A 24095-nucleotide genomic window follows, 5' to 3' on the forward strand; every position below is an offset into this window, starting at 1 on the left:
AAAGTTGAAATGAAGGAAAAAATGTTAAGGGCAGCCAGAGAGAAAGGTCGGGTTACCCATAAAGGGAAGCCCATCAGACTAACAGCAGATCTCTCAAAAGAAACTCTACAAGCCAGAAGACAGTGGGGGGCAATATTCAACATTCTTAAAGAAAAGAATTTTCAACCCAGAATTTCATATCCAGCCAAACTAAGCTTTATAAGTGAAGGAGAAATAAAATCCTTTACAGACAAGCAAATGTTGAGAGATTTTGCCACCACCAGGCCTGCCCTAAAAGAGCTCCTGAAGGAAGCACTAAACATGGAAAGGAATAACCAGTACCAGCCACTGCAAAAGCATGCCAAATTGTAAAGACCATTGAGGCTAGGAAGAAACTGCATCAACTAACAAGCAAAATAACCAGCTAACATCATAATGACAGGATCAAATTCACACATAACAATATTAACCTTAAATGTAAATGGGCTAAATGCTCCAATTAAAAGACACAGACTGGCAAACTGGATAAAGAGTCAAGACCCATCAGTGTCCTGTATTCAGGAGACCCATCTCATGTGCAGAGACACACATGGGCTCAAAATAAAGGGATGGAGGAAGATCTACCAAGCAAATGGAAAACAAAAAAAGGCAGGGGTTGCAATCCTAGTCTCTGATAAAACAGACCTTAAACCAACAAAGATCAAAGGAGACAAAGAAGGCCATTACATAATGGTAAAGGGATCAATTCAACAAGAAGAGCTAACTATCCTAAATATATATGCACCCAATAAGGGAGCACCCAGATTCATAAAGCAAATCCTTAGAGACCTACAAAGAGACTTAGACTCCCACACAATAATAATGGGAGACTTTAACACCCCACTGTCAACATTAGACAGATCAATGAGACAGAAAGTTAACAAGGATATCCAGGAATTGAACTCAGCTCTGCACCAAGCGGACCTAACAGACATCTACAGAACTCTCCACCCCAAATCAACAGAATATACATTCTTCTCAGCACCATATCACACATATTCCAAAATTGACCACATAGTTGCAGGTAAAGCACTCCTCAGCAAATGTAAAAGAACAGAAATTATAACAAACTGTCTCTCAGACCACAGTGCAATCAAACTACAACTCAGGAGTAAGAAACTCACTCAAAACCACTCAACTACATGGAAACTGAATAACCTGCTCCTGAATGACTACTGGGTACATAACGAAATGAAGGCAGAAATAAAAATGTTCTTTGAAACCAATGAGAACAAAGACACAACATACCAGAATCTCTGGGACACATTCAAAGCAGTGTGTAGAGGAAAACTTATAGCACTATATGCCCACAAGAGAAAGCAGGAAAGATCTAAAATTGACACCCTAACATCACAATTAAAAGAACTAGAGAAGCAGAAGCAAACACATTCAAAAGCTAGCAGAAGGCAAGAAATAACTAAGATCAGAGCAGAACTGAAGGAGATAGAGACACAAAAAACCCTTCAAAAAAATCAATGAATCCAGGAACTGGTTTTGTGAAAAGATCAACAAAATTGATAGACTGCTAGGAAGACTAACAAAGAAGAAAAGAGAGAAGAATCAAATAGACACAATAAAATATGACAAAGGGGATATCACCACCGATCCCACAGAAATACAGACTACCATCAGATAATACTATAAACACCTCTACACAAATAAACTAGGAAATCTAGAAGAAATGGATAAACTCCTGGACACATACACCCTCCCAAGACTAAACCAGGAAGAAGTTAAATCCCTGAATAGACCAATAACAGGCTCTGAAATTGAGGCAATAATAGCCTACCAACCAAAAAAAGTCCAGGACCAGATGGATTTACAGCCGAATTCTACCAGAGGTACAAGGAGGAGTTGGTACCATTCCTTCTGAAACTATTCCAATCAACAGAAAAAGAGGGAATCCTCCCTAACTCATTTTATGAGGCCAGAATCATCCTGATATCAAAGTCTGGCAGAGACACAATGGAAAAAGAATTTTAGACCAATATCACTGATGAACATTGATGCAAAAATCCTCAATAAAATACTGGCAAACCGAATCCAGCAGCACATCAAAAAGCTTATCCACCATGATCAAGTGGGCTTCATCCCTGGGATGCAAAGCTGGTTCAACATACGCAAATCAATAAACGTAATCCAGCATATAAACAGAAACAAAGACAAAAACCACATGATTATCTCAATACATGCAAAAATGGACTTTGACAAAATTCAACAGCCCTTCATGCTAAAAACTCTCAATAAATTAGGTATTGATAGGACGTATCTCAAAATAATAAGAGCTATTTATGACAAACCCACAGCCAATATCATACTGAATGGGCAAAAACTGGAAGCATTCCCTTTGAAAACTGGCACAAGACAGGGATGCCCTCTCTCACCACTCCTATTCAAATAGTGTTGGAAGTTCTGGCCAGGGCAATTAGGCAGGAGAAGGAAATAAAGGGCATTCAACTAGGAAAAGAGGAAGTCAATTGTCCCCGTTTGAAGATAACATGATTGTATATCTAGAAAACCCCATTGTCTCAGCCCAAAATCTCCTTAAGCTGATAAGCAACTTCAGCAAAGTCTCAGGATACAAAATCAACCTGCAAAAATCACAAGCATTCCTATACACCAACAACAGACAAAAAGAGAGCCAAATCATGAGTGAACTCCCATTCACAATTGCTTCAAAGAGAATAAAATACCTAGGAATCCAACTTACAAGGGATGTGAAGGACCTCTTCAAGGAGAACTACAAACCACTGCTCAAGGAAATAAAAGAGGACACAAAAAAATGGAAGAATATTCCATGCTCATGGATAGGAAGAATCAATATCATGAAAATGGCCATACTGCCCAAGGTAATTTATAGATTCAATGCCATCCCATCAAGCTACCAATGACTTTCTTCACAGAATTGGAAAAAACTACTTTAAAGTTCATATGGAACCAAAAAGAGCCCGCATTGCCAAGTCAATCCCAAGCCAAAAGAACAAAGCTGGAGGCATCACACTACCTGACTTCAAACTATACTACAAGGCTACAGTAACCAAAACAGCATGGTGCTGGTATCAAAACAGAGATATAGACCAATGGAACAGAACAGAGCCCTCAGAAATAATGCCACACATCTGCAACCATCTGATCTTTGATAAACCTGAGAAAAACAAGCAATGGGGAAACAATTCCCTATTTAATAAATGGTGCTGGGAAAACTGGCTAGCCATATGGAGAAAGCGGAAACTGGATCCCTTCCTTACACCTTATACAAAAATTAATTCAAGATGGATTAAAGACTTAAACGTTAGACCTAAAACCATAAAAACCCTAGAAGAAAACCTAGGCAATACCATTCAGGACATAGGCATGGGCAAGGACTTCATGTCTAAAACACCAAAACCAATGGCAACAAAAGCTAAAATTGACAAATGGGATCTAATTAAATGAAAGAGCTTCTGCACAGCAAAAGAAACTACCATCAGAGTGAAACAGGCAACCTACAGAATGGGAGAACATTTTTGCAATCTACTCCTCTGACAAAGGGCTAATATCCACAATCTACAAAAAAAACAAATTTACAAGAAAAAAACAACCCCATCAAAAAGTGGGCAAAGGATATGAACAGACACTTCTCAAAAGAAGACATTTTTGTAGCCAACAGGCACATGAAAAAATGCTCATCATCACTGGCCATCAGAGAAATGCAAATCAAAACCACAATGAGATACCATCTCACAACAGTTAGAATGGCGATCATTAAAAAGTCAGGAAACAACAGGTGCTGGAGAGGATGTGGAGAAATAGGAACACTTTTACACTGTTGGTGGGATTGTAAACTAGTTCAACCATTGTGGAAGACAGTGTGGTGATTCCTCAAGGATCTGGAACTAGAAATACCATTTGACCCAGCCATCTCATTACTGGGTATATACCCAAAGGATTATAAATCATGCTGCTATAAAGACACATGCACACGTATGTTTATTGTGGCACTATTCACAATAGCAAATACTTGGAACCAACCCAAATGTCCAACAATGATAGACTGGATTAAGAAAATGTGGCACATATACACCATGGAATACTATGCAGCCATAAAAAAGGATGAGTTCATGTCCTTTGTAGGGACATGGATGAAGCTGGAAACCATCATTCTCAACAAACTATCACAGGGACAAAGCCAAACACCCCGTGTTCTCACTCATAGTTGGGAACTGAACAATGAGATCACTTGGACACAGGAAGGGGAACATCACATACCAGGGCCTGTTGTGGGGTGGGGGGAAGGGGGAGGGATAGCATCAGGATATATACCTAATGTAAATGATGAGTTAATGGGTGCAGCACACCAACATGGCCTATGTATACATACGTAACAAACCTGCACATTGTGCACATGTACCCTAGAATTTAAAGTATAAGTTAAAAAAAAAAAAAGAGTACTACAATACCTAGATGACATGTTAATAGGTGCAGCAAACCACGTGGCACATGTATACCTATGTAACAAACCTGTACATTCTGCACATGTATCTCAGAAATTGAAAAAAAAAAAAAGAGTACTACGAAGGCATTTTACTAGTAAGAAAAGCACACACCTCCAGTGTTGTCTTACTCCAGCAAGAGTTTTACGAGCCACGTATTAAATATTGTATTTTCATAATACTTATGGTCAAAATGTATAATGAGCCCTTTAATCCTCTCAATAGGCATTCGTGTGAATTAAATTTTTGACTTCACTGGATAGTAAAACTGTTTAATGTATATATTATGGGTATCTTTCTACAGGTCATACAAAAACTATGCCAATAGTAATGATTCAAAGCAATGAGCTAAGTTTTTAAATGAATAAAGGAAAGGTTTCTGTAATTAGAAAGGGCCAGCTGCACCTAATAAGCAGAAGGAATTAAAAAAAAAAAAACGGTACTGTCCCTTGCCCACAGAAGACATGTAATCTCTAGGCCCCTTCTTTATATGTTAAGTTAAAGACTGCACAACAGGCTGGGCGTGGTAGCTCATGTCTGTAATCCCAGCACTTTGGGAGGCCAAGGTGGGTGGATCACCTGAGATCAGGAGTTCGAGACCAGCCTGGCCAACATTGTGAAACCCCATCTCTACTAAAAATACAAAAATTAGCTGGGCATGGTGGTGGGTGCCTGTAATCCCAGCTTCTTGGGAGGCTGAGGCAGGAGAATCACTTGAACCCAGGAGGCAGAGGTTACAGTGAGCAGAGATCGTGCCATTGCACTCCAGCCTGGGCAACAAAGAGCAAAACTCCATCTCGAAAAAAAGAAAAAGAAAAAGAAAGAAAAGACAAGAGTGCACAGAAACAGACAAGCCTGATGGGTTACAAGGGCCAAATCTAAGTGGCTAGCTGCCATTCAAGACAAGCTTTGAGAAAACTTAATCCTTCTCAGGTGACGTTACTTGTATTCTACAACATCCAGTTGATCTCCTCAAATATTTTCCTTCCTCTCCTCTCTAAGCCTTCCAGAGAGTGTTTAAAGTAGCAGAAAGTACTGTTTTTCCATCCAATGAGCCTCAGATTACACCATACTGAAGCTACTGTATGTTCAACTCAGTAGCTTCTCTGAAAGCTATTAACAGAAAACATTATCAGAAGATGTCTAATCGAATTCAGGTTTGCAGAAGGTTTGCATTTCATTCCTGTTAGCAAAAACCAACAAGTCTTTTTTTTTTAATGTCATTTTACTACTACTGTTTCAGTAAGCAGAAACTGTTGGAAGACTTCTCCATCTGACAGGGAATGGCTTGACACAAATCAAAGCACTTTATTCACTTACATGAAGCTCACCCACTGTCCCAGCTAAACACGTATCAACTCTCTTTTCTAAGAACCTGCAATTAAAATGGAAGAAAATAAGCTTATCATCTGCTTTACCTGTAAGAATTGTGTTTCATAGTACAAAAATATCTATAGCTGAAAAAGGAACAGTTTTTAATAGAAAATTTTCGGCTAAAAAATGTGGTAAGAATTAGAAAAAAAAACCCACTATTTTGCAACCCCTAATGAAACTGTTAATTCAGACAAATATTAAAATGGAGGGTGATTGGGCTGGTACCACATGAACCCACTGGTTAATCTCAGCATGACTAAGAATGGCACAACGAGACATTGTGTGCCTCCTGGTGTGATGTAATATGAAGCACTCAGTATCACCTACACAGTGTTCCAGCCAAAAAAGTTGACCCTGAATCTAATCCAACCTTCAAGGAGAACTTCTAGTTCACAGAAATTGTGGAAGATTGAGGAACAAGTTAAACAACCCCAACAGGAGAACACATGGAAAGATGTGAGATATTGTGCAGAAAACTGACTTTTCTTTTTCAATCAGTCAATGGCATTGAAAACTGAGTGGGAAGGAAGTACTACCCTAGAATCAAAGAAACTTTAGGTACATACCCACCAAGTGCAATGAGTGGGTGTTATTTCAATGCTGATTCAAGCATAGCCACTGTATAAAGACATTTTTGAGGCAATTGGGGAAATCCATTACATACCGATTATTAAGAGGTGCTACCAAGAAATAACGAATTTTGTCAGGTAGATTAATGACATTGAATTTTGGAAAGAAAATCTGTATTTGTAAGAAATACACTCAGAAATATGTAGGGTGAAATGATGTAATATCTGCGATTTTCTTTACAACATTTCAGCCAATACAAAGTAAAACAGAAAATAAATAATAAATAAAGTCAGTGTGGCAAAATGTCAATATTTGTTTAGTCTGGGTGAGGCGTATGTAGGGATTCATCACATTACTTTTTTACGTCTCAAAAATTTCACAATAGCTTTAAAAGAATGTTCTTACTAGCCCTTTATATGCAGCACACAAGCATGAATAGATCAAGCCCCTTGGCAATGCCAGCATTTGACACTATTCAAAATCAGAGAAGACTAGTTTAAGACACTCTAACACCAGAAGCCATGTATAGTAGACAATATTGAGATTTCACTAATGCTCCATAAAGAGTGCTAGCAGCTCTTAGAGGACAGCAAACTTCTTCAGTAAAAACAGCTAAGGGCAGGCACAGTGGCTCACACCTGTAATCCCAGCATTTTGGGAGGCCGAGGCAGGCAGATCACAAAGGTCAGGAGTTCGAGACCAGCCCTGTCTCTACTAAAAATACAAAAATTAGCCAGGTATGGTGGCACATACCTGTAGTCCCAGCTACTCAGGAGGCTGAGGCGGGAGAATCACTTGAACCTGGGAGGCAGAGGTTGCAGTGAGCTGAGACCACGCCATTGCACTCCAGCCTGGGTGACAGAGTGAGACTCCGTCTCAAAAACAAACAAAAAAAAACAGCTAAACTGAATGTTCAGCTTCAGCTGATAGAGATGAACAGCAAGAAGCCAAGTTGATGTACAGATTTGTTTGAAAAAGTAATAAAGATGCTGTAATAAGTAATAAAGAGGTGACTCTGAGTTTGTGTAGTTTCACACAACTTTAGAGGCAGAAAGGAACTTGAGGTTACATACTCCAAACACCGTACACTTATAAACCATGTCTAAAGCATTCCCACCCTCAGGGCCATGGTATGCACAAGTCCAGGGGGTGCCATTAATATTCTTGCTTTATGTCCAATATACACTCTGTAGCTATATGCAGTGATCCTACCTCTACTAAGTATTCCACTTCTATAACCACTACTTGTTATACTAATAATATTATGGTATAATTAACAATATTCCACAGGGTTGTTATGAAAATAAGGATTTAAAAGACTACCGGGTATGATGCAAATGGTATTTGTTATGGGTTGCATTGTGTACTCAAAGAAGATATGTTGAAGTCCTAATTCTCAGTGCCTGTGAATGTGGCCTTATTTGCAAATAGGGTTTTTGCAGATGTAATCAAGTTAACATTAGGTTATTAAGGTGGGCCCTAATCTAATAGAACTGGTTTTCTGACAAAAGAAATAAACCCAGAGGTAAGACAGCCATGTGAAAATAGAAGCAGAGATTGGAATTCTACTGTTACAAGTCAAGGAACACCTGAGGCTACCAGAGGCTGGAAGAAACAAGGAAGGCTCCTCCCCCAGAGTCTGAGAGAGAGCATGAACCTCCTTGCATCTTGGTTTTGGACTTTTAGCCTCCAGATGGTGAGAAAAGATATTTCTGCTGTTTCACACCATCCAGTTTGTAGTACTTTGTCACAGCAGTCCTAGGAAATTAATACTGTATAATAATGTGTGCTGCCAATGCATTTCTTAAAGTAATGACTCTAGAAAAGAATATAAGATAGGCTAAGAGCCTTCATCTGGTTTATTCTTGAATCTAGGTAAATATTTCTCTTAATGCAACCAATTCTTTTTGCAATTACATTACATTATAACCTCAGAGTAAGTCAAAAATCAATGAGAAAACCTTGTGTCCGACATCCTATTCTTCCATTGTTGGTGCATGTATGTGTGAATACACACACACACACACACACACACACACAGAGAGAGAGAGAGTCTCGGTCTGTCGCCCAGGCTGGAGTGCAGTGGTGCAATCTCAGCTCACTGCATCCTCCGCCTCCCGGGTTCAAGTGATTCTCCTGCCTCAGCCTCCCGAGTAGCTAGGACTACAGGCATGCACCACCCCGCCCAGCTAATTTTTGTATTTTTAGCAGAGACGGGGTTTCACCATGTTGGCCAGGATGGTCTCGATCTCTTGACTTTGTGATCTGCCCACCTCGGCCTCCCACAGTGCTGGGATTACAGGTGTGAGCCACTATGCCCGGCAAGTTCTTTCATTTTAAAGAGTAAACTCTACATGTTTCTGATTAAGATTTCACTTGTAAATTCATCCTGTCATTCCTAGCCATTGAGATCTTTTTGTAACCAGTCATCCCACATCCTAAATGTCCTGTTCAACTTCATATTATGCAAAAGTGTGGTTGGCCTACCACCTGTCTTCAATGAAATCATTAAGAAAATACTGTTTCAGACAAGGCTGAAGACAGGTTCCTTCTGTATACCCAGGATTCCCACAGAGTAGACATCAATCCATTACTCACCACTCTCTACCAAATGTAACTCACTCAAGTAACTTAAGATGATATACTTGCATTTCTCTACCTTGTCTGAAAGGGTTTTTAAGCCTATTATGCCTTCATAGGTGTGCCAGATACTATTAATAAAATTTTGTCTAATACTTGTCTTCCAGTCTAGCAACCCATTAAAGAAAGCAAAATATCTGTATGGTATAACCCATTCTGATTATAGTTATATTGAAATCTCAAAGTTTCTTATAATAAAACATCCTACAAATTAGCATCATGGTCATGTAAGAATTGAGGTATACACCTTCTTTTAGAAATTCATATTGAATGTCAATATCTAGCATATTACTGAAGTTTACAATAATGATGCAAAAGCATATGGTGCAGAATCTCAAGAAGCAATTTTAGCTGAGAGTCGTGGCACATGCCTGTCATCTCAGCTACTCAGGAAGCTCAGGTGGGAGGATCACTTGAGCCCAGCCTGGGCAACACAGCAAGACCCCATCTCTTAAAGTAGTTTTGTTTAGTGTCCTCTCTTCAGGAAGGCAAGAGTCTTGTATTTTGAGTTCAAGCAGCTGTAAACAAGACTTTATATTTAACTACCTATTAGATACCACATGCATTACAGATGGCCATGGGGTGGCTCTTACACTGTGAAAGGTCCTTAGAGTTCACTCTTGAGAGTGTTGTCAAGTCACCAGCTTTAAAACACTCTCACGAGATGCTCTCTGCTGTTGGAAAGAGGCAGCTTCCAAAGTCAAAATTCCAAAGAAGGGTCTCTTCCATTAGTGGATAATTTTCTAAATATAAACTTTAATCTTCCTCTTCATAAAATACTTTTTTTCTTTAATTCCAAAAATAAATCACATTCGTTTTTCACATGATCGACCTCAAGTTTGAGGAAATGATCTTGTTCCTGCTCTTTCCTTTCCCTAGGTCCAGCCTGTCACATTTCTTAAACTTTTCTCTCTGAATTCAACAACAAGACAAAACGACTGCTTGATATGCAGAAGCTTGCCAAGCCTCCTGAACAGTTATTCATCTGAGTCACTTTCAAATAAAAATCATGTTGAGATCACCCATAGTAGCTGCAAAGAACTAATTCCCCTCTGCATAGAGAACAATTAAATTACACTAAACTTATGATTTGGGAAATCAGTTTTCAAGGGGTAGTTTCCAAAGCTCTAGATCAATTTTCAGAGTAATATTATTTAAATGAGGGAAAAAAGAACTTTCATAATTGACAGGATTCAGTCAAGAACCATATCAGCCACTGCTGATGTAACTTACTGACCACCAGGAGTGGTGCAAATGGCTTCTCTATCACCACAACAAACTAACCTCAACCCACTAATAGTGCTTCTGGGAACGACTGCTGTACATTTATCAGACACCAGTGGTTTTTCAAATTACGTAGTTTCTTGACCCTAACAAAGTTTCTCAATTGCACTACGCTGGGTGAAGGAGGGTGGCCACAAGATATCTTTCATCAGTGGAAGGAATGCTATGGATAGGACAGCTCTGATTTTTCTGAAGTCCTTGGATAAGTAAAAAATATTAAGCTAGTTTCTTCATTCCAGTTACCCAACCTACAGCTATTCTCCCCCACTTCCTCATATCTCCTTAGAAGAGCCCAGAACTAACGAGCAAGAGTTTCTCAAAATTCCCTTAAACACACACACATCTGAAGAAAGTGAACCTCTAGAACGTCATCAAGAAGCAAGTATCAAAATAAACATAAGTTCCTGTAGACGTTCTTCCACCTACTAGAACTACCCAGAAGACATGACAAGTCAAAGACCAGGATTCCCTTCTTTTAATGTCTGTTTAGGTATGGTAACATGGGAGCTGCAGGAACAACTCTTCCCAATACACTAGACCAGCAAGGTGTCTCATCCAGGGCAGAGTTTTTAAAGACCATCTATGACAGTAAAAGAGCAGGGAATGACAGATACCATAGTTACCCCCAAAGAGTTATATTTTGGGGGGTGAGCAGATAATATGTCATTTGGTCATAGGATATTAATCTCCTACGATTCAGTTAAACTTCATGGGGATTGCAGAGGAGGTCTGCCAGCTGAATCAACAGAGCAAAGTAAGTCTTCAAAATCTTGGAGGAGAAAAAGAGTGAATAACTAAACATGAAGTTTAATGATGACACAGCACAGATCATTCAACATCAAAAGCCTGCTTTTGACTACCAGGAAGAGGCATGAGAACATAGCATGTGAGGTGAAAAACAATGAGATGGCAGAGAACTTTTTTTTTTTTTTTTTTTTTATTGAGACAGAGTCTCGCTCTGTCACCCAGGCTGGAGTGCAGTGGTGAGATCTTGGCCCACTGCAAGCTCCGCCTCCCGGGTTCACACCATTCTCCTGCCTCAGCCTCCCGAGTAGCTGGAACTACAGGTGCCCGCCACCACGCCCGGCTAATTTTTTTTTTTTTTTTGTATTTTTAGTAGAGACGGGGTTTCACCATGTTAGCCAGGATAGTCTCAATCTCCTGACCTCGTGATCCGCCCGCCTCGGCCTCCCAAAGTGCTGGGATTACAGTCATAAGCCACCGTGCCCGGCTGATGCCAGAGAATTTTTCAGCCCCAAGTCATACTTTATTACACAAGGGGGAATAAGAACTTAAAAATACTTTGGCTGGGACAGAGCGAGACTCAGTCTCAAAAAAATAACAACAACAACTTTGGATTTTCAGAATATTCGACAATTTTTACAATTCTCAAAGGGCCAAAGTATGAGAGAAGCATCGAAATAAATAGGTCTCTCTATAAAGATTAAAGAATTTGAAAAACAATTAATTGGGAAGTATTAATTTGCAGTCATTTGGGCAACTCCAAATTTCACCAGTTGCTTACATTTTAGGGCATTCATCTTATGTAAAACATCTGAATTTAAAAAATAAAATAAAACCCACTGATGTTTTTCAAAGTGGCTGTAGAAGCTGGAATCTACCTGCATGTTAATTAAATCTGTAGCTTTCACATCTGTGTCTCACAGATACTAAAACAGTGAGGTTGGTTCAGTTTGCCTCTTGGTGAGGTCTTGTCAAAAGGAGATTAGTGATCAAAACAAGAAATGCTCAGTAAGACTGAAAGTTCTTTTTATTTGTTCCTTTGTTCTCTCTGTGATGACATCAAGATGACCACAGTGTCCATGGGGGGAGCAGAGCAGGTTTCGCCCCTGAACCAATAGGGAAAAGCAAAGGAAGCACAAATCCCACAAAATTTCAGAGAACAAAGCACAGGGAAAATAATGCAAAGTGTGCCCTCTATTGGTCCATGTGTTTTCATTGCTGAGGTGATTAGTTGGCAATTGTATCCAGCAACAGGGGAGGGACTAAGGCCTTCATGATACAAAAATTCTAAAATGTGCTGACACAGAAACAAAGATCTAGCAGGAGCCCACTTGGCCAGAATTGAAGAGTGCTAAGCCCCAGTTCTGGCCATTCTGTGAACTGGCAGCATGATGCCTCAAGTCAGATCAATGCCAGCACCACATGTCACCAGCTGGAAAGCTACAACAGCTATTTCTAAAACTATATATTAACTGTTTTCTTAATGAGATAAAAGTTAGATCACATGAGAAGTTTTAACAAAACCCCTATACTGTATATTTGTGTTGTACTTTTATAAACTCTTTAGTGGGATTGAGAGAATTTAACAACTATTGTCTTTGAGTAAGGAATTACTTGCCAAGTAATTATTTACTGAAGTAAATCTTGAGACAGTGCTTCCAGTGTGGCTTCATATTGTTAAATATAAACATAGCAAATGGCTGAAAACTCACACAAGGAAAATAAACTTTTAGAAAACAATTATCTGAATCACTTTGAAGCAGTCACTTGGCATCATGCTAATTTGGAAGGTCCACCTCCTATTTTTTAAGCCAATGCTCCTTAACCTATTGAAGGAAAGAGATGAAACCTGGACCTCTTTGAGACTTTAGTGAAAGCTCTATATCGTCCCTCTACACCACAAAAAGCAACAGAAAATGTTTTTGCTTCTAATTTCAGGAAGCTTACAAAAACCCTAGCCCTACCTCTGGACCCCAAGTTAAGAAACCCTTCTGAAAACAAATGTGCTGAACTGGGTAACTTCTATTTTATAAGTGCTCTTAATATCTTTCAGCAAGAGATGAAAATTGAAAAAGTGTTAAGTAAACTTTAAAAGGTTTTCTCCAAATGACTAGATGAGAAAAGCTACCTATAACCACTTTCTCTATATTTTAGAGTAAAAAATAAGAAATATTTAATACCTTTGCTCTGACCCTTATTATTCTAACATGTGTTAAACACAAAATACACATACACACCCATACACACATACATGAACACATGTACAGGCAAGTACACACATGCACACACACATTTGTTCTGGCTATACTAGAAATGTTTCTATAATTCATATTCAAAAATAATTTTAAAAATTACCAATGCAAGTATGCAAATTTTTACTAAAACATACTTATGGTCCTGCCCCTCAATTACTCCACCCCTCAGCCTTCAGTTATTTAATATTCATTACTTTATTAGCATAATTATGAGTTGTAGGAAGTTCTGGGGATCAATAAGGGTCTGTGGTCTGAAGAATTTTGAATGGGGTCAAAGGGAATTTCTTTTCTTTGAATTAATGTTTATGTTGAAACATACCGTGTACAGGAAAACCCAGTGAATTCAGGAAAGTTGGATCCTAGTTCTGTTCTCTTCCTCTTAACTGTTAGTTTTAAAACCACACGTTTCTATAAGCAGCTCACCTTCTGTATAAGTCAAACAGGTCCCACTTCATTCAAAGGACAGTGAAATGTCAGTGTTCTCCTGGAAGGCACTACACAGAACTATGTGGTCTCTTCATACTTACAGAACTTGTTCTAAAATACACACACATCTTTATCTCTCATGGGTATGTCCACATAGCTACATTTATTATACTAAAATCATAAATATAACAACTAGGATTAAACTTTTTCCTGTACTTATATTATTAATATGAGTATATAGAAGGCAAATACCACTTTGTTTTATTTTATCCTAAATTATTATTCATTCATATGGTTAAAGTGTTTGGGGATAAAAATCCTTTATTGCCCTTTTCTATAAAATAAGTATTTTTTAAAATATGGGTTACCAGCCGGGCATGGTGGCTCACGCCTGTAATCCCAGCATTTTGGGAGGCCAAGGCGGGAGGATCACCTGAGGTCAGGAGTTCAAGACCAGCCTGGCCAACATGGCAAAACCCCATCTCTACTAAAAATACAAAAATTAGCTGGGCATGGTATTGGGCATCTATAATCCCAGCTACTTGGGAAGCTGAGGCAGAAGAATCACTTGGACCCAGGAGGTGGAGGTTCAGTGAGTCAAGATCGCACCATTGCACTCCAGGCTGGGCAACAAGAGCGAAATTCCATCTCAAAAAAAAAAAAAAAAAGGGTTACCCCACTACCACCAGTTTTCCCTACCATACCCACAAATCACCTGTCACTTGGAATACTCAATCATTCAAATAACAAACAAGTATACAGATACACAGACACTAGCGTACTCGGAGAAATTCTGAAATAATCAGAAGAGACTTCAGAATGAGTACTGGGCTGGGGATGCTTTTATACCTGTTTTTTTTTTTAATTTTTCTTTAAACTATAAAGAATTATAAATAATGAGAATACCCATAATATTTAATCATTCAAACGTCAACTATGTGCAAAGAACTTCAATTTTTAAAAAAACAGCATTTCTCATTAAGTCACCAAAATAATTTTAAGGGAAAACAACAAAAATGTTATATACAATGACTTTTTGTTCCACTACATTTTGTGGAGAAAGCACTCTAAAAGGTCTAGTTTGAGGAGTATAAAGATAAATGTACCGTAGTTCTGCCTAAGAGAAGCTTAAAATATGATGATACATAAGGCAAGATAACCAGAAAAAAAGGAAAAATAAGAGTCCTTTAAGAATAGCCCAGAAATCTAAGAAACTATGAGGGAATAATTGATTTTGGCTTTAGAAAGGAAGGCAGAAAATTCCAGGAAGGCTTCACAGAAGCAGTGGCATTTTAGGTGGGCACCACAAACATGCTCAACAGCGCAAGAGCTTGAAAACACATGGCATGCCTGGAAATGAAGTTATCTGGGATAGCTTAAGCCAAGCGTGCTTTCAAGGTGGTAGAAGGTTGAAAGCAGGCTGTGGTCAGATGGTGGGGAACGCTGACTGCTATAGAAAAGGCTGGTGTTTATTCGGCAGTCAATATGGAGGCCTGGGAGGTTTAGGGTTTATTAGCAGAGAAGTAATATGATCAGATCTGTGGTGGAGAAAAATGGAATGTGGCAGCACTGTAAGGGATGGAGCATCTTAAGTGGATTGAAGTAGATGCTGGAGGATGAGGAGTCTATGAGGGCCTGAGCTAGGAAATACCTTTGGGAATGGAAAGGATGAGATGGATATAAACTCACTAATCCGATATAGTTTAGGCAAGAATAAACTGATACGAGGCAACAGAAAAGTCAAAGACTATAGCGAGGCTCCCAGCCTTGGCACCCAGAACTCCATGGATAAAAAAAGAATATAAGCAGAGGAATACATTTGGGAGGGGGCACAGAAGAGAAAGCGAATTGTCAAGTTTGAGTATGCATGGAATATCTATCCGTATTGGCAGTAATTGGGAGATCTGAGTGTAGGATAATCTGAAGCTGAAAGAAAAAAAAAGAAGAAAAGAAAAATTGAGCCTAGAATTAAAGGACTTTATGTAGAAATGACAGTTCGAGAAACAGGGACGGGTAAAATTCCCCAAGGAAATGAATAAAGGTGAAGAAACACTAGTCTACATTCTCAGTGAGGGAACGAAAGAAGAGAATGGACAGAAAATAGGAGGTAAAACCAGTGTAGTGTCACTAGCCAAAGGAAAGAGGTGATAAGATATCACCATAAGAACAAGTCCCAGAGAACTGTACCGATGCTGGACTTGGCAATGAGGGGAGTATGACCGGCCATTAAGAAACCCCTTTCTAAAAATCTCTGTACCTTCCACTCAATTTCGCTGTGAACCTAAAAGCGCTCTAAAAAATAAGTCTAACATTTATAAACTTTTAATATTTTTCTTTTTTGTTAATTTCTTTAAAGAAAAGAAAATCTTTTTATTAAAAGGATGAAGGTAGAAGCCAAATAGTAACAGATTGAAAAGTGAATGAAACAGGATTATCAAGCCAGAGGAGGGAAGGGAAGAAGTGAAGGAAAGCAGAAGAGATTGGAAAGCAGAGTGAAGAAGGAAGAAATGAGCAATTTTGGGATTAGAGGAACGGCAGCATGCTTGAAATAAGGGTGACTGATCCAGAAGGGTCCTAGAGGAGAGAAGAACAGGTGGAAGGCGGGCTTTGGAAAGAGTAAAAACACTATCCCTACCCAATCTTATTCTCATTCTCTCCCTGCCACCCCCTTTCCCGCCCACTCCCATCTTTTCATCTTGTCGAAGAGAAAGATGAAAAGGACTAGAAAAAAATGAGTGAAAATCTTTTAGTTCTGAAATCCCGATCCTCCATAATTATACCATACTCATTGCTTTCCCTACACACACACCCATATATACATGTATGCATATATACCTTCCCTAATATATATAAATATACATTATGTATACACTTTAGTATTAATTAGCATGTTTTCTATTTATTCTGGATGAACATACAAAAATGTATAAATATAGATACGCAACACTGTCTTCACCGGATCGGCCCTTGATTGCTGCAGTTAATGGAGAAAAAATAAGCTTTATGTCATCTTAAATATAGAAATTTTAAAACTTTGTCATCCCAGAGTTTATCACCTCCTTTTAGCAGAGTAGTTATCAAGCTTATATCAAATAAAATCTGTCTGTCCCCTATTTCCTGGACTTGGGATGGATAAGGATACGTATTTCCAAAAGAAATAGTTTAAAGGCAGTCAGTTGGAAGGAAAGAAGTACCCTGGATATTCCACAAACTGGCCAGTTTGTCTCTAAATAAGAGGTGGTTTTGCATTAGGGAACTAGAAGTGTCATTTCCAACTTGTGATTTCTGCGAATATTGGATTCTAGCCAAGCTGGATTTTAAAAGCAAATAAAGAAAGCCCAGGGCCTAGGGGAATGTCACCTATTCTGAATCACTTCCAAATTTCTGTGGCAAAATAAGATGTTAGTTGGAGCACAGCAACTTTCTGACCTCTCTGTACTGGTAAGATCCTGCCTTAAAAAATTATGCAGTTATGTTGGAAGAGAAAGCAGCCAATCAAAAAAGAGAAAAGAACAGAACATGTTTATGTTGCAAAGTTAAACATCACATCAGCTTTTCTGAAATACTTTGGAACTTAAAGTAAGCAAGTGTACAAAATGTGTTTTGAAACTTTTTCATTTAACTGTAGGTTAGTATGTTCCATGTGTCATTTTGTATTTTGAAAGAATATCAGGAGAAGTAAACTATTTAGAAAGTATTTGTAAAAAAATATTCGAATCTTTTCATTAAATTTTTAAGAACACAAACACAAATTAATTTATCTCTATAAGGTTTAAGAGAAAATGTTTGCTTTCTCCGGCCTCAGTTACCAGAAACATGCCACAATATTTGTGACAAACCCTTCCTTTTTATGGAAGAAACTATATCTAATTTTGTGAAACAAGGAGTTATTAGAGGAAGGAGAAGCTGAGGATTCAGTACGGAAAAGGCTACAGCAAGAAACACTAGTCATAGCACGCCCCCTGCCATCGGACCACCAGAAACATGAATTATACATTTGGAAACCTTGCTGCATTGAGAATTTTATCAAGAAGTTTTCATAAATCCCTGGTTAAAGTATCACAAGGTATAAAAATAGAATGAGGGAGATATAAGATTAAGTCATTACATGCCATGCTCCAGAAATTCCAGGAGACCACAATAAAGTTATGATTTGTCTATCCACCTTTCAGTAATCCAGTCTGAAACGTGGCTTACAACCATTCCAAAAAATGAAAGTAATCAAAGAACTCCACTTAACATATAAATCAATCATAAGTGGTTTCAAGACCAAGACAGATAGTAGGGGTTAACAATAGCCAATCATGACTATTTTGAAGGGGGAGTCAGGGAGACAAATCTTAATATGCTACATGGAGAGAAAAATAAGAGTTATTAATCAGCTTTTCAAAATGTTGGCATGTGTCTCCCCTCTAAAAGATATTCAGTCAGTATTGTATTGTGTTTGTGTCTAATTAATTTTTTAAAATTATTGCAACCAGGCCCCATTAGTGACTATCAAATGCATTTTTATAATTTTTCAAAATAAGGGGAAGAAAATATGGTAGGTGGGTAGTCTTATTGTTCGTGATGATCTCCCCCATTTGAAGTTTTGTCCAAAAGTAGAGACGGTCAAAATACTATTTTCTCAATCGTCTGGCTATATTTTGAAATAAAATATACCATTAAATGATATATTTGCTCTCCATTCCAAACTGGATGCAATTGATTTTAACTGACTAAATTATCTAATCTCTGCCAAGAATTTTATTTCATTAAGAAAATGATATTATGGAGCATGTGAGATCATAGAGCAGACTAAACATAATGCCAAAGGAGTTCGGAGAATGCTCCACAGCGAAGGTTTGATTATTTGCAGATGGAATATGGAGAAAAAAAAAAAAAGAATCAGGTCCCAGGGGTAAGCCTAACCAATCCTGGTACCACTGCCACCTACTTGTAGCACAAAGTCAAGAAAATAACTAATCTTCCAAGCTACAACACCTTTTATAAAAAATACCAATTACTTTTCTTCCTGGAAAATAATATTTAACTGACACTATCCAAAACAAAGGGGATACAGGGAAATGTTGGTATCACATAGGCCCTAACATGTCAACTGTCACTGCTGACATGATTTGGCCAGTAGTCAAGCATTCACTGAGGAACTAATTGAAATCAATCTTTTTGGGGAAAGCCAATTGTTTGGTATGCACAACAATTGGTGTAGGATCAATCAGTGGACATGAGATCAATTAAAACCAGCTTAAGTTTGTGAAGAGGGACAATTCACACAACTTGAGTTAGATCTCTATTCATTTCAATACTCTCACAATGCAATCCTTAAGCTCCCCTGCAAAGTAGAAAAGCTACTATCACCCTACACTGTCTGGCCAGCCCTTTAAGTAGTTCCACTTTTAATTAAAAACACAGTACACCCTTTGTTGGTACAGATAGTGTGGTCACTTTTAAGGACGACAGTTATTTTAGCCAGAAACTTGGGATTTGTAAAGGGATATCTGTTGAGAAGAAGAAAAAAAGTTTGATTTTTTTTTACACCCTTACCAATTTACACGTTCATGAAAGCATTTGAATTTTATTAAATCGAAAGGTTGATTTGGCATAAGTTACTATTGCACAATTTAGAGTTAGACTGTCAGCGCTTTGGGATGTGGATGGTAATCGTTACAAGAGATTTTGCTAAAAGTAAGCTTTGAAATAAATAGGTTCTGCTTCAGATACCTAAGAAGGCATAGGCAGATTCTTAGAGATGGCACTGCAGAGAAGGCATGCAGTATCCCTTTTGGCCGCAGGAGTGCTGTAATGTCCTTTTCCACCAAACAGCATCTCTGCATTAAGTTCTACTAAAACAATACGCTTAGTTCTTCCCCACTCAACCACAATGGGACAGGCAGAGTGGATCAGAAAGCCATCACTGAATTAGCAAGTCATCTAATAAGGATCTGGCAAAGGATTTTAGACATTTCTATATTTTGCAGACTTCAAGCACTTTAGTTTTTCTAAGTAGACTGCAGCTCTGACTTATAAAAAGAGGAAAAGCCTCTCCAAACACTTTTGACCATAATGTAATCAAAAGTTGCTGGCTCTGCCGAATACTCGAAAGAAAGTACTGGGATTGAGAAAGGAATCAGGAGGGGAGGAGAGAGGAGATAAAAAGGGACTTTTTCAAGACAAGTATCAATATCAAACTCTCATGGCCTTTGGGAAGAAATTTCTCTCTAGTGTTTTTAAATAGAATAATTTCTGAAAATAAACAATTTCCAAAAGTCAGAAATCGGGGGAGAGGGAGGGAGAGAAGTTGGAGAAGGTTTACTCTTACAAGCCGCAGATACAGAGACAACTGAAGCGCAGGGACTACAGACGTCGCACACCATCAGTTATTTGGGGCTCTGCGCTCAGGTGGGCCAATCTCTAGCTCTGCCCCTAGGTGAGCTAAATGTCCTAAAAAGCCATCAAAAAAATAAGGTTCGGAAAGTCCTCCTCAAAATCTGGATGCAGGAGCGGAGATTACATACAATGAGTTATAAACAAATCACATCACAGATCGAGTGAGATGTTTATATCTTGGAGAAAAAGAAAAAGTCAACATTCATGAACCCGGCGACAAATTCTAATTGCGCAAAAGTCCAAAGTGCCGGATGAAATAGACAGCTCTCACCAGGTCCCTGGGAAGGGGCTGCTGCGCGCCCTTCCTGCGCGGGTAATTCGATGTGTGTGTGGTGAGTGGTTTATGTTTAAATCCACCCAGAAAATTGAATCGTGTCTAGCCGCCCTTCTTCTAAAATGCAGTTGGATTAGTTGCATCTCCAGCGGACTCCGAGACAGAAATACGCACCAAATCTGCAGGAAAGCGAGTTCCCCGAAACCTTTCTGGAGGCTTCCACCCGCCTTCTCCGCTACGCACAAGTGATGGAGACGGAGGGAGCAGTTAAAAAGCCGCAAGTGAATTTCATTGAGAACAGAAGCCTCCACCGGTGTAGCTGCTTTTGCAAAGCAAATGGAGAGAGCAAAGTGGGGCCTGTTTTAAAAACAAACCTCTGGAGGCGAGGACTCCCCAGAAAACCAGCGCGGGAATTGCTGCTTAATTCAGAAAGTTCCCATCTCGTCGCAGGTTCCAGAAAAAAGAGATCTATGTTGGCCTTTTTCTGGAAATGGAGGTCCTCCCCCTCGACTTGGTACCCCTCCCAAGCTCCGGAATACAGACACACGCTTGGGTACACCCACACACCACACACACACTATGCTAGGTCAAGTCCGAAGAGATCTGAGGCCGGGTTTGGGGCGCACGTGGGTGGGGAAGGTAAAACAAATGAACTGCAGGGAAGATGGTTAGGAGGACAGAGAGAAGAACAACAACGACAAAAAAAAAATGCATGCCAGATAAGAAATACGTCCTAAAGAGACAAGTTTAGATGAGGAGGTGGGGCGGCGAACATGAGTGCGGACCGCAAGACTTAGCCCTGAGCGCCCGATTGGCGCCCGGCTCGCCGAGCTCCCAGCACGTCTCGCTCCGGCTCCCCGCGCCTCCAGGGTACAGAAAACAGAGTGTTCTGTAGAGCTCCAGGGTCCTAAAGGTGGGGAGTGGGGACCCGCAAAAGCTGGGGTGGAGAGCACAGCCCTGACCATCTGAGCCCCCGGAGCCAGGGCGTGAGTGAGCGCCGCCACACGCCACCCCTGAAGCCCACCACGCACCTTTGGCAGAGAGGGACCCACCTCGCTTACTGCGTCTCCATCGGTTGCCTTGGCAGTGGCTGTAATCCATGCAGTTCAGAATGATGAGGGCAAAGGAGAAAAGGCGAAACTGCATCTGGGCGGTCGGGCGGGGGAGAGACGCCTCTCAAAGTCTAGGAACTGGAGGGCTCGCCCAAAGAGCCGGCGCCGGCCGCGCTGCTGGGGAGGACTCAGAGGGAGACTCGCCACTCACCCCCGGGCCGCACCGGTCAGTTCAGCGCGATCAGCATCTCTCCGCCACGAACCTGAGAGACAAGAAGCGAAAACAGGGTGTGTGGGGGATGGAGAGAGCCCCGGGGAGGCAGCTGCGCCTTCGCGCGTCCCAATTTAAAGAAGAGAGGGAAGGAGGAAGCGAACCCACTGCCTAGCACGAGTCGCGGAGCGGCTTAATCCAGAGCGGGCAGCTGCGGACGAGTTGGAGAGGAAGGTGATTATAATCAGTGAATTAGCAACCTCTGCCGAGCCCTAAGCTCCGACCCGGGGGCTTAATGCGTTGTGCCGGCGCTCCGGGGAAAGGAAAGAACTCTAAAGGCACTGAGAGCGCAGGGCTAAAAGAACGCTCTTAGGCCATTTGGAGTCCACGGCGGTGTACCCAAGCGCGGCAGCTGCGGCTGCCTTGGTGTGGGTTGCCTACCGTGCGCACGTCTCGGGCGGCGCGGCCTCCCTAGGCGCGGTGCTCCATCCTGGGCTCGGGAAGCGAGCCGCTTGGTTAGCACGTGGGCTGGGGAAAAGTTTGCCGAGACCGGCTGGGAGCGCCTGGCAGCTCTGGAATTCCAGCGGCCGCCGCGGGGTTGGCGACGCTAGGCAGGAGCGCGGAGCGGCGGGTGCAGCCACTGGGATGCTCCGTCCCCGCCCGCGAGCGCGGTCCCCAGGCAAGGGGTGCGCCCGCTCTCACTCTCTGCCTCCCTAACCAATTGTGTCGCTTCCTGCGCTTTCTCCACGGTCACTTCACAGCTAAGATTTCTTTCTTTCCGAGCTGTAGAAGGCAGAACGCTCTCGGGAGGACGAAGTGATCCGAAGGGATGTGGCAAGCGCACTTTCCGATGGAGATGCAGACCGGCTGAGGCTTGGGATGCTTCTATAAGTAGGTGGTGCTGTGGTCCAAGGCATCTAAGTCTAGGCTGCCTCGGAGTTCCTGGGTCCTAAAGCCAGAAACGTCCCGGTTTCCCTGAGGTCCTAAAGAACGTTGACAGCCAACAGCGCGCCTAACTTGGAGCGAATCCTCTTCGGGCTTTCCGAAGTGCGGGGATAGATAAAGAGTAGCTGGGGAGACGCCCCCTGACCTTGCTGGGTCCCAGAACCCGGCTGCTCACCCCCAAGGGGTCCTCTCCAGCCGTCTAGGGTCAGTTCCAACCTCAGCGCCAACATTTCTGCAGGGAGATCTGACTGAAGGACTGATGACTGCCTTTAAACTTTTGCAATATGCCACAACTCTGCCACTTTTTAATTTACATCTTGTCTATGTTTTGCAGGAAGGTATGTTAGCCGGCTGAAATTATTCGTAAAACGCGCCCCCACTTTGAGGAGTGAAATGGGTATTCCCAACAGCTTTTGCTCATCCTCAGAACTGTTATTTACTTTGTTTCTTCTCCAATAAAACAAAAACCTGTGATCCGTTGCCTGAAGTGCTGAAGAAGTTGGGGCCTTGATTCTTTAAAAATAATTTTAAAAAGTTCACTTCCCACTAAAGTATTTTTCATTCTTAATCCTCCTCTCTCCTCCTCTTATTTCCAAAGTCTCCTGAATTAAACTTTTAGGTGCTTTGGGTTTGGGGAAAATATTCTGTTTAACAGTTTGGGGAAAATATTCTGTTTAACAAAGTGTTACATTAAATAGACTTGATGCCATCCAATTTCCTTCTGGTGAAATCTGTCCTGCATTCACTACTGTAGGAAAAAATGTATTTATTCCTTAAGCAAAAGATAAGAGTTTATGCCACTAACCGTGGCAGTATGAATGTCTATAGATATGCCCACAGTTACCATATTATTATGATAGCATTTTATACTATTTAAATTCCCTTTTCTATTCCTTCAGTTTCAGAAGATGTTCAGAAATTTGATGACTTAAAAGACAATCATAAAAAGAATATTGCAATACTCATATTTATTAACTATTCCATTATTGCCTATTCGTAACTATTTTACAGACTCACTATTACATAGTGGTATTTATGCGCTAAGAATTTCAGCAGTATGCCTTTGATGCATGCCTGAGAACACCCAAGTAAATCTCAGTTGAGGTCATTGGTCCCATTGCATAGATAAGAAAATCCATCACTGAGACTGGCCCACAGGGCACAAATAGAGTTCACAAAACACATTGCAGAAACAGTGGATCTGTTTCTTGACTTTCAAGCCTTTGATTTTTATCACAGAATTTGGAAACAAATGGAAACATTTCAGTGTAGGGAGTGGCCCCAGTGTTTGGCATAACTTGATATTTCTTGATCATCTTGATATGATGCTGAATATCTCTTCAGCACCATAAATACTACTTCTTTCCAAATATAGTCATATTTGCCCACAACAAATGAATTATACTTAAGGAGTTAAATCTATGGGAGAAAGGAAGTCTTCCC

General features: G+C 40.4%; 1 protein-coding gene across 4 annotated transcripts in view; it reads right to left on the reverse strand.

Annotated features, from left to right (window-relative positions):
• RSPO2 (R-spondin 2) overlaps window positions 1-22824 on the reverse strand; it is a 184807-nt gene extending 161983 nt beyond the window's left edge. Inside the window, exons 1-2 of one of the 4 annotated variants that reach the window (XM_004047430.5) lie at window positions 22149-22824; window positions 21497-21759 (exon numbers count right to left, since the gene is read on the reverse strand). In XM_004047430.5, the coding sequence (XP_004047478.1) occupies window positions 21497-21590 (94 nt within the window). In that variant the 5' untranslated portion in view covers window positions 21591-21759; window positions 22149-22824. Of the gene's footprint in view, window positions 1-21475; window positions 21760-22148 lie in introns of all 4 variants that reach the window. The other 3 variants (XM_019031887.4, XM_055348659.2, XM_019031885.4) reach the window with 3 other exon arrangements.
• Window positions 22825-24095: the final 1271 nt, after the last annotated feature.

Source organism: Gorilla gorilla, chromosome 7 (genome assembly GCF_029281585.2).
Source record: "Gorilla gorilla gorilla isolate KB3781 chromosome 7, NHGRI_mGorGor1-v2.1_pri, whole genome shotgun sequence".
In the NCBI taxonomy this organism is placed as follows: Eukaryota; Metazoa; Chordata; class Mammalia; order Primates; family Hominidae; genus Gorilla; species Gorilla gorilla.